This window comes from Lithobates pipiens, unplaced genomic scaffold (assembly GCF_037356315.1).
Source record: "Lithobates pipiens isolate NorthernLeopardFrog02 unplaced genomic scaffold, aLitPip1_a1.2 Scaffold_13, whole genome shotgun sequence".
Classification (NCBI taxonomy): Eukaryota; Metazoa; Chordata; class Amphibia; order Anura; family Ranidae; genus Lithobates; species Lithobates pipiens.
In genome coordinates this window covers 343,283,774-343,297,588 of record NW_027507718.1, presented here as the reverse complement: position 1 = coordinate 343,297,588, position 13,815 = coordinate 343,283,774, and the positions used below count along the sequence as shown (strand labels likewise).

The 13,815-nt window shown below is 42.8% G+C and overlaps 1 protein-coding gene across 2 annotated transcripts in view; it reads right to left on the bottom strand.

Moving 5' to 3' along the window:
• MND1 (meiotic nuclear divisions 1) overlaps nt 1-13,815 on the bottom strand; it is a 198,798-nt gene that overhangs the window by 90,268 nt on the left and 94,715 nt on the right. For both annotated transcript variants that reach the window (XM_077477063.1, XM_077477064.1), the window contains exon 4: nt 12,707-12,855. In XM_077477063.1, the coding sequence (XP_077333189.1) occupies nt 12,707-12,855 (149 nt within the window). The remainder of the gene's footprint in view (nt 1-12,706; nt 12,856-13,815) is intronic.

The window sequence follows — 13,815 nt, the reverse complement described above, 5'->3', positions numbered from 1 at the left end:
GCAGTAGGGAACCGGGAAGTGGAGCCGCAAGGCTTCACTTCCTGATTCCCATACCGAAGATGGCGGCAGCAGCACCCGAGTACCGAGCGGCAGATTCGCTTCAGGTGCCAACATCGCGGGCACCCTGGACAGGTAAGTGTCCATATTTGAAAAGTCAGCAGCTGTAGTATTTGTAGCTGCTGACTTTAAAAAGAAAAAAAAAAAGAAGAAATGGCGGAACTCCAGCTTTATGTCCATGTCATAGCAGTTTAAAGCTACAGGGCGGCACTTGTGTTAAAGATAACGTATATATACACACACATGATCCAGCTCTTCCGGGTAGGGGGTGCACATGTGCACCACAAGTGGCTCATTCCAGCTGTGATCACACACAGTGGCAGTTACCATGGACTCCATGTCCACCACTACCTGCCAATGATCCAGCAGAGAGGCAGAACAGCGGTCTATGTAAACAAGGCAGATCACCATTCTGACGGGAAGGAAGGCATGGATCCCCTGTCTCTGCATAGCAGGGACATAGATCCATGTCTTCTAGTAAAAGCACCTCCCACACTGTAACGTAACATGGCAAACACCTGCCCGCCAGCCAGCCTGTTCCGCTGCTTATTTTACGAGGAGAGATCGGGCCAGTAGAGCACCGGTGTGTACTTCTACTTCCTGGTGACAGTGGAACACATGATGGGGCAGATGTCATCAGCCGGAAATTATGGCTGCGTCGCCTCCCACATCTTGCATCACGTCTGCCCCATCGTGCGTTCCACCGCTACCAGGAAGTATAAGTACACACGCTGGTGCATCTACTGGCCCGATCAGTCCCCGTGAAATAAGCAGCGGAGCGGGCACCGTGCATCTCTCTCTCTGCAGCTCCCCCCCCCCCCCCCATTGCTGCAGACAAATGCCATGTTGGGACAAGAGGCAGAAACTGCAGGAGAAACTCAGCTGGGGGCCAACAGAGTGAAGGAGGAGGAGCTTTCAGTTGTGAGCAGATCCCATGTTGGAAAAGGCATCGCTGTAGGCACAAACCCCCCCCCCCCCCCCCCCACAACCACATCAGCCTCCGACTGAAACAAACCCCCCCCCCCCGGAGCCCTGATATATTTTATATTTAAAATTTTATAGCCAGTAAGAAAAACACATCTCTCAGCATCACGGCAATTAGTGCTCTCTCTCTTTTCCTCAATGGGATAATAATTCAAGATCTCAAAACAATAAAATCACTCAGTTGTCTAGTCCATACATCTAACAATTTTTCACATCAATATACATATAAAATAAAAATCCACTGTATGAAGCATATTTAACACTTAAATTATATTGCACAACACATCAACTGATCTCTGAATCCCAAAAGGGGATAGCATTAAAGTGATAGTAAAGGTTTTGTTTTTATTTTAAAAATAGCAAAGATGTTATACTTCTCTAATAAAAAAACTCAATAGAGCCTCGCTGTACTCCCCAAACAATTAATACATATGTAATCTTATATATTTTGAAAAATCTAGATAAACAATAAGTCTATTCCACAGAAATATTCAGTGCATCATCGAAATACAGTATATACAGTGATAAACAGATAATATATGCAATATACGTGCATCCAAAGTTCCGTGATGAAATTATATTGTAGTCATCACAATGTGAAGTCCATATAATAAATCATGTGATGTGTTGTCCGATTGCCGTTCACCAATCCCACCCGTACTCCCTATTACATCTGTGCTGCTTATAGTGGTTGGTAATCATAATAGTGAATCACCGCACTCGTGTTCCCCCTAAAGAGCCGGTTCACACAGGGGCAACATGACTTCCAGCGCGACTTTTGGAGGCAACTTGGACACGACTTGAGTATGAATAACAGCGCGACTTGGGGCAACTTACAACACAAATTTAAGTCGCCCCAGGACAGGCGACTTTGGCCGTGGCCAATCAGAGTATAATCAGCTCTCGAGGGGGAACTCCACGCCAAATTTTAATAAAAAACCGGCATGGAGTCACCCTCCAGGAGCATACCAGGCCCTTAGATCTGGTATGGATTTTAAGGGGAACCCCCCTACACCATAAAAATGGCGTGGGGCCCCCCCAAAATCCATACCAGACCCTTATCCGAGCACGCAGCCCAGCCGGTCAAGAAAGGGGGTGGGGGCGAGCGACCGTACCAGGCCTCATGCCCTCAACATGGGGAGGGGGTGGGTGCTTTGGGAAGAGGCCCTTGTCCTTATCAACATGGGGATAAGGTGCTTTGGGGTGGGGGGCCGCAGGGTGCCCCCCTTCCCGAAAGAACCCACCCCCTATGCTGTTTTTTTATTTAAAATTTGCCGTGGAGTTCTCTCTCGAGAGCTGATTATTCTGTGAGAGGCGCGACATTGTCACTTCAATATAGATGGAGATCTGACTTGGAGGCAACTTCCATTGAAATCAATGGGTACAAGTCGCCTAGAAGTCGGATTGAAGTATTACAGGAACCTTTTTTGAAGTCGGAGCGACTGCTGTAGTGTACATTGAGACGGCTCCATTAACTAACATTGATTTTCTCAACAGCGCAACTTGGGGCGACCTGAAGTCAGATCTCGAGTTGCCCCTGTGTGAACAGGCTCTAAGGGTGTATTTTCACCTAAAACAATGTGACCTCACAATTAAGTTTGTTCAATAAGCACTTTTTAGTCTTTCCTGGGCTAGGGTGTAAGTAATCTAGATCCCATCTTTCCTCCTCCTCTGTGCCGCTGCCTCATATCAGGCCAGTCTCATCCAATAGCATATGTGCAGGAGAAAAAAATTCCAATAGTGCTTATACCATAAAAACTGACACTACTCACCATTTGTCTGATGCATCCACGCTTTATAGTTTATATGATATCTCCTTGACACCACACAAGCCACAATAGCCAGTATGTCCACAATGTGTTTGGGCGCTGTGCTGTCCTGTGTGCCCCTTCCCTACATGTTATGCACAGTGGGCACCCAGCTGTAAAACCACAAGCTGTCACAGCCAGGTGCTTATAGTTGAGATGCCAATGCCAGGGAAAGAAGAGGGAGAGAAGTGATGGCTCAAGTAAGCAAATTGCTGGTTCCTGGGACAAGCGAGTGTGTGTTTATTAAAAGTCATCCATCACAGTTTTTGTAGCTGCTGCCTTAATAAACACAAAATCGACTGGAGCTCCTCTTTAAGTTCTTGTTGGGAGAAACTTTGTATTAAAAACAAGCTTTTTTCTTTTTGATTCCACGCAGATATTGCACTTCATTCATAGGATATCCTCTGGGAGAATACAGAAAACACTGTCTATGACAGATATAACCTGCACAGCATAATGGTGTATTATCAGCAGATCTCATTAGAGCAGCACAGTTGTAAGGCATTTTCTTTTTGACTCCCATAAATCACCCATATTTTTCTGGTACAAATATTTTAAAAGAATAATAAAAAAGCATCCAATCTGCCCACACAGAGGCTTGGAGTGGCAGCATACCTCAGAGTAAGACTTCACATACTGTCAACCAAATAAAAGAAAACAGTGGCATTGGTTATTTGCAAAAGACCTAGAGAGTTGAAGCAAGGTCCAGGAAAATCTGCAAGGATGTCAATGTCATCAGACTAAATCCCTGAGCGTGATGCAGTATAAATACGCACTCAGGGAGCGCAAGGTAACCACATAGAAAAGGAGGGGGGTCTCAAGCCCCAGGAGGAAGAGGAAGAAAAAGGAGGACAAAACATAAGAGAAAGGAAAGGTGGGAAGAAGAGAGAAGCCAACAGAAGACTAAGAGGAGAGGAAAAGCAAAGGGGATATGTGGAATTGGGATCATCAGGCGGGTCAGTCACAGGTGTCCAATGCTAGCTGGAGAGAGTGAAGGGAAGGCGTAATGGCACCCCAAATGAGAGTCCTTCAGAACTCTAGACATCTGCTCATTGAGCATTAGAGCCGTTATACGATCTCCAACGTCCAGAAAAGGAACCGAAGGCTTCCTCCAGGCCTGGGAAATTATCCTCTTGGCAGACAAAAATAAGTAAGTTGCCAAATTCTTCTGACGAGCATAGAGGCCCCGGTTAGGGCAATGCAGCAGGGCTAATTTAGCATTCTTTCAGATAGGCAGATGAAAGCGTAGAAGAATCAGGATCAAAAGCCTATCAAACGTAGACAAGTCCACCATATGCTTAAGATGACCCTGTGATGGCCACAGCCCCAGAAACAAAGGTCACTAGAGCTAGGGTTGACATGAGCAATATGAGCTGGAACCCAGTATCAACGTAGGATAAATTGGCCACAATTTTTATGACAATTGTGCACCACTCCTCCTTCCTAAAACAAATCAGGCAATGGACAGCTACGTTTTCTTTTTACTGAAGCTGGTAGACGCTTCAAAATTCTATACAATCTGTAGCATCTGAAAAATGTATCTTCCACAAACAAAAATGTCATTCCCACAGTCATGTGTGCAATGTTTTTTGAAAATTTAGGCAACTGCACAAAAAATTACATTTTAATAACGCAATACCTAATATATTTCATTACTCCGTTCATGAAAACTTTTGAAGAAACTGTGCTACCTGTGTCAAATAGATCTTTATGTCAGTATTTCTATATGTAGAATTGCCTAAGCTCTCTTGACTTCATTATATTTTCTAGGTTTTCAAAGGTTTTACATAAATATTCTCCCTATTATATAATTTTCTAAAATGAGAACGAGAGACACTTTTAGATGCAAAAGAATTAGGAAAATGACACATCCCTGCTACACCCTGTTATATGGACCATGACAAATTAAAAACACAAAAAATGCTTTCTTTACCACTACTTTTTATGAATACCGACTTTTCAAAATAACAAATGCATAAAATTAAGAGGTTGGATAAAACGTTTGATGTGGTATAACACTTTTGGTATTTAAATAGTACATATTTATATAGGACTAAACACCAGACCAAAATAAGAGCAGTGAGATTTGGCTGGGACCTCCTCTGTCACCATATGATGCACAAATATCAGACTATTACCTACAGTGGTGTGAAAAAGTGTTTGCCCCCTTCCTCATTTCCTGTTCCTTTGCATGTTTGTCACACTTAAGTGTTTCGGAACATCAAACCAATTTAAACAATAGTAAAGGACAACACAAGTAAACACAAAATGCAATTTGTAAATGAAGGTGTTTATTATTAAAGGTGAAAAAAAATCCAAACCATCATGGCCCTGTGTGAAAAAGTGATTGCCCCCCTTGTTAAAACATACTATAACTGTGGTTGTCCACACCTGAGTTCAATTTCTCTAGCCACACCCAGGCCTGATTATTGCCACACCTGTTCACAATCAAGGCATCACTTAAATAGGAGCTGCTTGACACAGTAAGGTCCACCAGAAGATCCTTAAAAGCTACACATCATGCCGAGACCCAAAGAAATTCAGGAACAATTGAGAAAGAAAGTAATTGAGATCTATCAGTCTGGAAAGGGTTATAAAGCCATTTCCAAAGCTTTGGGAATCCAGCGAACCACAGTGAGAGCCATTATCCACAAATGGCGAAGACATGGAACAGTGGTGAACCTTCCCAGGAGTGGCCGGCCGCCCAAAATTACCCCAAGAGCGCAGCGATGACTCATCCAAGAGGTCACAAAAGACCCCACAACAACGTTCAAGGAACTGCAGGCCTCACTTGCCTCAGTTAAGGTCAGCGTTCATGCCTCCACCATCAGGAAAAGACTGGGCAAAAATGGCCTGCATGGCAGAGTTCCAAGGAGAAAACCACTGCTGAGCAAAAAGAACATCAAAGCTCGTCTCAATTTCTCCATAACACATCTTGATGATCCCCAAGACTTTTGGGACAACATTCTGTGGACCGATGAGACAAAAGTGGAACTCTTTGGAAGGTGTGTGTCCAAGTATATCTGGCGTAGAAGGAACACTGCATTTCATAAAAAGAACATTATACCAACAGTAAAATATGGTGGTGGTAGTATGATGGTCTGGGGCTGTTTTGCTGCTTCAGGACCTGGAAGACTTGCCGTGATAAAAGGAACTATGAATTCTGCTGTCTACCAAGAGATCCTGAAGGAGAATGTCCGACCATCTGTTCGTGTACTCAAGCTGAAACGAACTTGGGTTCTGCAGCAGGACAATGATCCTAAATACACCAGCAAGTCCACCACCGAATGGCTGAAGAAAAACAAAATGAAGACTTTGGAGTGGCCTAGCCAAAGTCCTGACCTGAATCCTATTGAGATGTTGTGGTATGACCTTAAAAAGGCCGTTCATGCTCGAAAACCCTCTAATTTACCTGAATTAGGACAATTCTGCAAAGATGAGTGGGCCAAAATTCCTCCAGGACGCTGTAAAAGCCTCATTGCACATTATTGCAAACGCTTGGTTGCAGTTGTTGCTGCTAAGGGTGGCCCAACCAGTTATTAGGTTTAGGGGGCAATCACTTTTTCACACAGGGCCATGATGGTTTGGATTTTTTTTCACCTTTAATAATAAACACCTTCATTTACAAATTGCATTTTGTGTTTACTTGTGTTGTCCTTGACTATTGTTTAAATTGGTTTGATGTTCCGAAACACTTAAGTGTGACAAACATGCAAAGGAACAGGAAATGAGGAAGGGGGCAAACACTTTTTCACACCACTGTACATGTAAAATACATCTGCTGAAGAAAAAGCTTCATCACTGATCACATATCAATATTTGTCTCTTTTATTAAAAAAGGCTACATGAAAAAAAACTCCTCTTTTATTATTTATCACTTCCCTGAATACTAATATATTGTCAGAAGCCATGAATCAGACTGAGACAGAATTACAGTTAAACCACACTTGTTTAATAATAATAAAAAGGTAAACCAAGTAAACGTAGTCCAAACATAGCCAGAGCTCACTCACCAGAACGGATAATCGGACAAGCCAAAGCGTCAGGGAGCCAGAGATGAGTGTAGTAGAACTGCAAAGCAGGATCTCGAGCTAGAAGGAATATCAGCCAAGCAAGTCTAACAGGAACAAAGGAGAGCGTCTCTAGAGATGGCAGAGATCATCTGGACTGGACAGCTCAAGTAGGCAGGACTGATGAGCAGGATATCATCAACAGGTGAGTAACTGTGGAGAGAAAGGAGCTGGCAATTAGCCGACAGCTGAACGGCCAGCTTTGAGAAGGAGGGGCTGAGTCCAGCCCTGACAGTACCCCCTCCTCAATGACCCCTCACCCTCGAAGGACCTCCAGGCTTGAGGGGAAAACATCTATGGAAATCACAGAGGAGGACAGAGGCATGTAAGTCTGTGGATGAGACCCAAGATCGTCCCTCCAGACCGTACCCTTTCCAATGCACCAGAAACTGTATGCGCACACAAATCCTACTTTGCTTCTGTCCGTGGAAAACGCCTGGGGCAGCATCTCAAACTGGTTGCGAAACCATTGGACTGGATTGCCCCCAAATTGCTGGGGAAGCAGAACAGAAGCAGACATACCTCTTATAGAGGTAATAACCGAGGCGGGTGTCTGTACAGAGACTGGAGTAGCAGCAGGGATGGCCTGCAACACAGGTTGTACCACAGCAGCCATAGTGGGAGATTCCAGGTGAGCCGTGCGACTCAGGAGCATTTGTAATGCCATGGAAAAAAGATCCATGTGGTGATCCTGCTCATCCAATCTGGGAAAAATATTACCAACAAGTGGATTGACTGCAGCTTCTGAATTCATGGCCTTCACTTACTTTCAGAAACCATGAATCAGACAGACAGAAGTACAGGTAAATCACACTTGTTTAATAATAATAAAAAGGTAAACCGAGTAAACGTAGTCAAAACATAGCCAGAGTTCAGGAAACGGAACGGATAGTCAGACAAGCCAAAGATGAGCGTAGTAGAACACCAAGCAGGATCTGGAGCCAGAAGGAATGTCAGCCAAGTAAGTCTTTAACAGGAACACAGGACAGTGTCTCTAGAGATGTGACCAAGGTGAAGGCAGAGATCATCTAAGCTGGACGGCTTAAGTAGGCAGGACTGACGAGCAGGATATCAACAGGTGAGTCACTGTGGAGAGAAAGTAGCTGGCAATTAGCCGACAGCTGAGCGGCCAGCTTTGAGAAGGAAGGGCTGAGCCCAGCCCTGACATATATAAAATGTTGTGCATGTTTCGTTAGGGACAAGCTTCTCAAAGAAACATAAGTCCACTGTTGAGTACGAACATAATTTATCATTCATTACTCAAGATCAGAACTCCAAGGCTAAACTGTTTTAAAGCATTACAGGAGTCATAGGTCACAGTAGTTAAAATCACAAAAGGTCAACAAGCCGATGATTAGTAGAAACTAGCATTTTAATCAGAGATTAGCGTTAATGCCTAAGGCATTGCTACATATCAGGCTGAAGGCCAAGGGTATTTAAAACCTCCACAGCACTAGCTAAAAATATATAAGAAACTATACATTTAAATTTGTCATTTAATTTGTATAAGCAAATGTAAAAGTGCCCATAAATCACTGGTTAAGCAAACTTAAGTCTTAGTTACAGACTAAGTAACAATTTATAAAGCCAAACACATAGACAGCCAGAGGCTTAGGAAAGAAACCAAGTATTAATCTGTGCATAAGACAGTTTTATAAAGGAGAATGTGCTTAGGTAATAAACTCTGTAATAGACAAATATCCACATAATGTTAACAGCACTATGGCCATACATGGAGCAAACTTTGCATGCATTCTGCGATCTGAGCAAATGGGTGGCAGAGAAACAGAAAATAGAATAATTAATCTGTTCATGAACCACATTGCATACTGTAAGTAGGCCAACTTTGAGATCACATTGAGTCTCTGCAGCATTGCAATGCTTTTGAGGATTGATAGATGCCCTCTAAAATAAGATTTTCTGTCAAAATATCTACTCATCTATGGCTAGAATAACACTAAAAAGGTGGCCACACACAACCATCTCTCCTTTTCTTGGAGTACATTAGAGGGCACAGGATGAAGTATTCTGGAACCATTGGGTTTTAATGCCACCTTCAGAAATAGACAATAGCAATAAATTATGTTAAATCAGTTCATTAGAACTCCTGCTGTCCCCAGTATGCCTCATGGTAGCTGGTAGTATGGTAGCAAAGATAGATTATAGATAAGACAATAATCATCATGTTTTCTTCACATTGCCTTGTAGGACACAGGATGAAGCATTCAAGAACCAATGGAATGTCCAAAACAGACCGACTGAGGGGTGAGCAACAGCAAAACAAAAGGCTAATGGGCCCACAAGGAACAAGCCAACAAAGGCAGTGCAATGGAGCATACACAGCAGGCTAGAAAACCTTATCAGGGAAGCTGAGAACTGAAAGTCCACCTGGTAAAACTTAACAAATGTGAACAGAAGACCAGTTGGTAGCCTTACAAATTTGATGAACAACTGTCTGTTCTATAAAGGCTATGAACCATCAACTGATCTAGTGCAGTGTGCATTGATCAGAAAAAAAGAGGGATCCTTGCCCTAAAGGTTGTATGCTGACAAATCGACCCAGCACTAGTGGAACAAAAAGTAGGAAGTTCCCATTGTGGAAGTACAATGAGAAAGTCTGATTAACCGCCTCACTCCCGCCCACCGTCATATGACGTGAAGGACTTTGAGCAGGTATATCTGAATGATGCCTGTAGCTATAGACATCATTCAGATATTGCCGTTTTCAGCCGGCGATCCCCTACACCATAAGAAAGATCATAGCGGCTATTCCGCCGCTTGATCGTTCTTACAGGAGGTGAGAGGGTACTCCCCCCCCCCCCCCCGCGGTGCTTCTACAGACTCACCACTACGATATTTCAGGTGGACCAGATGGTCGCCAGAGTCTCTATGATTGTGGGAGGCCAGGCGCGATGTTATGACATCACGCCCGGCCTCTGCATTAAAAAATAAACAGCGCCGCTTCAGCTGGGAAGCGGTGATAGGTTCATTTTTTTTTATTTTATTTCAGGCTTCCCAGCCTAGTGGGGAGATGTGGGGTCTTAGTGACCCCATATCTCACTATAAAGAGGACCTGTCATGTCATGTTCCTATTACAAGGGATGTTTCATTCCTTGTAATAGGAATAAAAGTATTCAAAAAATGTTTTTTTTTTTCAAAAAAGCGTGACAAAATAAAAAGAAAAAGTATAATTAACAATAAAAAATGTCTCTATGCCCCATGATTGGTTCCAGCCCTGGAGTCCGCCTTACCTCAGCGCAAGAGGTTGAGCGCTATAAGCCTGTATTACACACCGCTGTAGGGTGGTTGTGTCCAACGGATCTGGTAAGAGTACCTCATTTGCTTACTGTGACGTCATCTGTGAAGTCCACTTCTGGCAAGTCTGTTCGAGTGTCAGCGTTTGAAGGTGCCCCCGCTGGTGACCTTTGGCAAGGCCGGTGCAGGCAGCTCTAAATCAAGGGAAGTGTGCACTGTGCCAATAAAGACTGAGTTGGTGTCCTTAAGAGACGTAGGGGATTGCAAAAAAAACAAAACACACATACTCACCTCGATAACCCGCAGCATCGATATGATACTGCAGCTGCCCCCTACTGGCTCTACACCAAGAACTGAGTAATCAAAGACCACCGATTGCTCAGTTCTTGGGTCCGCTCTGAGCACACAGTGGTGATTGTGCTGTGTCCCTCCATTGCTCACTGGCACACCGGACTGTGGAGGAGCAGGAATGGCTAGCTCAAGCTCTCAGCAGAGTGCTGAGAAGATGAGCCAGCTGCTGGTAAGGTATCTGGCTGGATCCCAACATAATTGTCGAGATCTCTGCAGAGCCTTGACTGGCCCTGTGATCTTAGCTGACAGCAGACTTTAGCCTACTGTTAGCGGAATCTGGGTTACAGAAGTGCAAAACTAAGTGCACTCCTGTGATCAACAAGAGATGTATTACCAAAAGATCTTTGGTCATATCTTTCCTTTAAGCACACCCTTAAATTACAACATAGTATTAGACAATCCATTCCTTGTCAAAAAAGAAGAGTGGGGCATTCCGAAAGAGACTAGCGACTCAGGCTGAGGGCAGTGGTCCAGACTGACATTGTGGGAACCCTTAAGGGAAACAAGTCAGATCCACAGTAAGAAATCTCCATTCACTTGATGGTTGCAGTATAACAAATAGGTTCCAGAATACTTCACCCTGTGTCCTGTAAAATATGATTAAGAAAATATGTTTCTTATACATCTGCTTGAAGGAGGACATGTCACAGCTACTCTAATGAAGAGCACACAGACACATGCAAAGGGCAGATTTAAAGTAGCATCATAGTCTTCCAAAAAAAAAAAAAAAAAGTGCTGCAAAACTTAATTTGTGCATCTGAATCTACAGTTTTCTCTTCTAGTCCCCCTGCAAAGTTCCACAAGTACTTGCTGACCCTGCCAATTAGGTCCACCTAATACAGTTCCTGTGATGGTGTGGCAATAATGCTGCACTGATCCCAAAATCAAAGCAATGTTGCCACTCATGTAGGCTATATATTATTTCACTACAGTTGGATGAAACAATGTGGCTACAAGAGTGGCTATCGGCATTACCGCTGCTAAATCACATATCTAGCCCTGCCCAGTGCTTTTAGGATTAGCAGCACTGCCTGTGCAGATGAAGCCCTCCCACTTTGAACTACAGTGTCTGAAAAGAAGAACATGTGAGACACAAATAATTAAAGATTTGGTTTAGTCAAGGAAAGTAAAGGAAGTTTTTTGTTTACTTTATGAGGCTTGTGCATAACAGTAGCTGGATTTGGTAAGTGTTTAGAGTAGACTGTCATACAGAAGCCCTTAGTTATTTTTTAAGCTTATGTTACTAAGTGCTTCTTGCTGGCTAGAACCCCACTAACACATTAAAACCGATATGTTACAAATTAGGCAATTCCAACAAGGATTTAGATCTCTCAGCCCCATGATTGAAATCATCCACATAATGTATTACACCACCATTGTCAAACTGCAGCAGGCAGCATTTTTAAGTCTGTGCAAGCCTTGAAAATGTGCCATTACTTTCATGGTGATCTCTGTAATAATCAGTGGGGCTTATTTACTTAAACTGGAGCGTATAAAATCTGGCGCAGCTCAGCACAGAAACTAATCAGCTTCCAGGTTTTTTTGTCAAAGTTTATTGAACAAGCTGACATTAGAAGCCGATTGGATACCATGCATAGCTGCACCAGATTCTGAGTGCATCAGTTTTAGTAAATCAGTGTGTCTTCTATATTTACTTGACTGCTATGCTTCATAATTCTATTCCTATTGATTATTTTTCTTAAAAACTACACATGTGACAATCTACAGCCAAAAAACAAAACAAAAAACTTCATGATGTGAATTCAAGGTGTACGAAATAGGAAACTGCATTTCTCAAAATAAGTAACTTAATATTAGACACACACAAATGGGTAGCTGCCCCTGAGAAGATTTCCGCTTCATTCTACTGACATTAAACAACCCACAAGGCAGCTGCCAAAGAACATAGTTTTCACTATTATGTCATACATTTCTTCTCTTTCATTTCCTTTTACATATTGGAACAGATATAGCACCCCCTCTAGTGGTTATGTAATGATTAACGCAAGCAGAAAGTTCTAAATGAGGTACGATCATAACATAGTAGCATTTTGTGTAAAAGTCCCTGCTTTTTTTTAATGCAAAATCAAAAAAAAAAAGTTTTAAAATCACACAAAAAAAACTAATTGCAAATACATAACATGCGGCACATACTGTATGGCAGGATAGTGTCAGAATTACCTGGCTTTCCAGAGTCTCCAGCTTTCTCTTCCGAGCATGAAGAGCCTTGCTGGGAAAAGCCCAAAAGTAATTTGAAGTCCCAATGCGATCAGAATCTACCATGCCATCGTCCACTAGGCTTTGCAAGATGTCTTTTACCGACATGGATGCTGCAAAAAAAAAAAAAAAGAAAGAATTACCTTGACAGTGTAAATGCAATAGACTTACAAAATCACCTGCCGTTTCTTTCATGGATCAAGAAGGTGCACATCAATAGGGCTATGACAAGATATTCTGGGTAAGAAAAAGTCCTTCTCTACTACAACTTTGCTAATGTGTTCTATTCGTCATACGGAACCTCATTTAGCATTCATTAGCCTGTACACCAACAGGCAGCAGAAGCATTAAAGTATTACTAAAGGCATTTTTTTATATTTTGGATGAAGTAGAAAGGGATTGAAAAGCCTGCCAGATGTTTATTGCTGTCTTTGCCCCAATAGAGAAATGGACCTTCTCCATTTGTCTGGTTTACCTTTATTACAGAGAGTGAAAGTAAAAGAAAATCCCAACTTTTGGGATGTCGCCAGAATAGGAAAAAAGGAGAAATCTTCCAATGGGGACACTACAGCGTTGCTTTTAAGAAGAATACGGTTTGCATAAAAGGCATCACGCTTTTGTTTAGCATAGGAAAACCTACTTTTTAACTTCAGGAATTCAGTCACTTCCCTAAAATGTGCTGGCTTACTTTGGGCTAAGTCCATGCCACCTGATGGACGTATACCTTATTTACAACTGACAGTTTTAGGCTGGGAGTACAGCTATACTACACTCCCGATGCTGCTTTCTCACAGCAGGCTCTGCCCACCCCTCCCCTCTGCTGTCCATTGACAGAAGGCTTTGTATTATGTAAATAGTTTAGATAGTAGAAAGAACTGTCACAGAACAAGGGGGCAGGTGGGAAACACAGAGCGGCTACAGAAGACTCTGCAGCTACAGGAGCAAAGACCGAAAAGTCCAGTCAGGAGCGACAAAAGTGTTGCGATAACTGTACTCCCACCATGCACCTTACTGGACTTAACCCATTGTAAAGCTGGCCATACATTAGTAGATTTTTGTAGGAACACTCATAC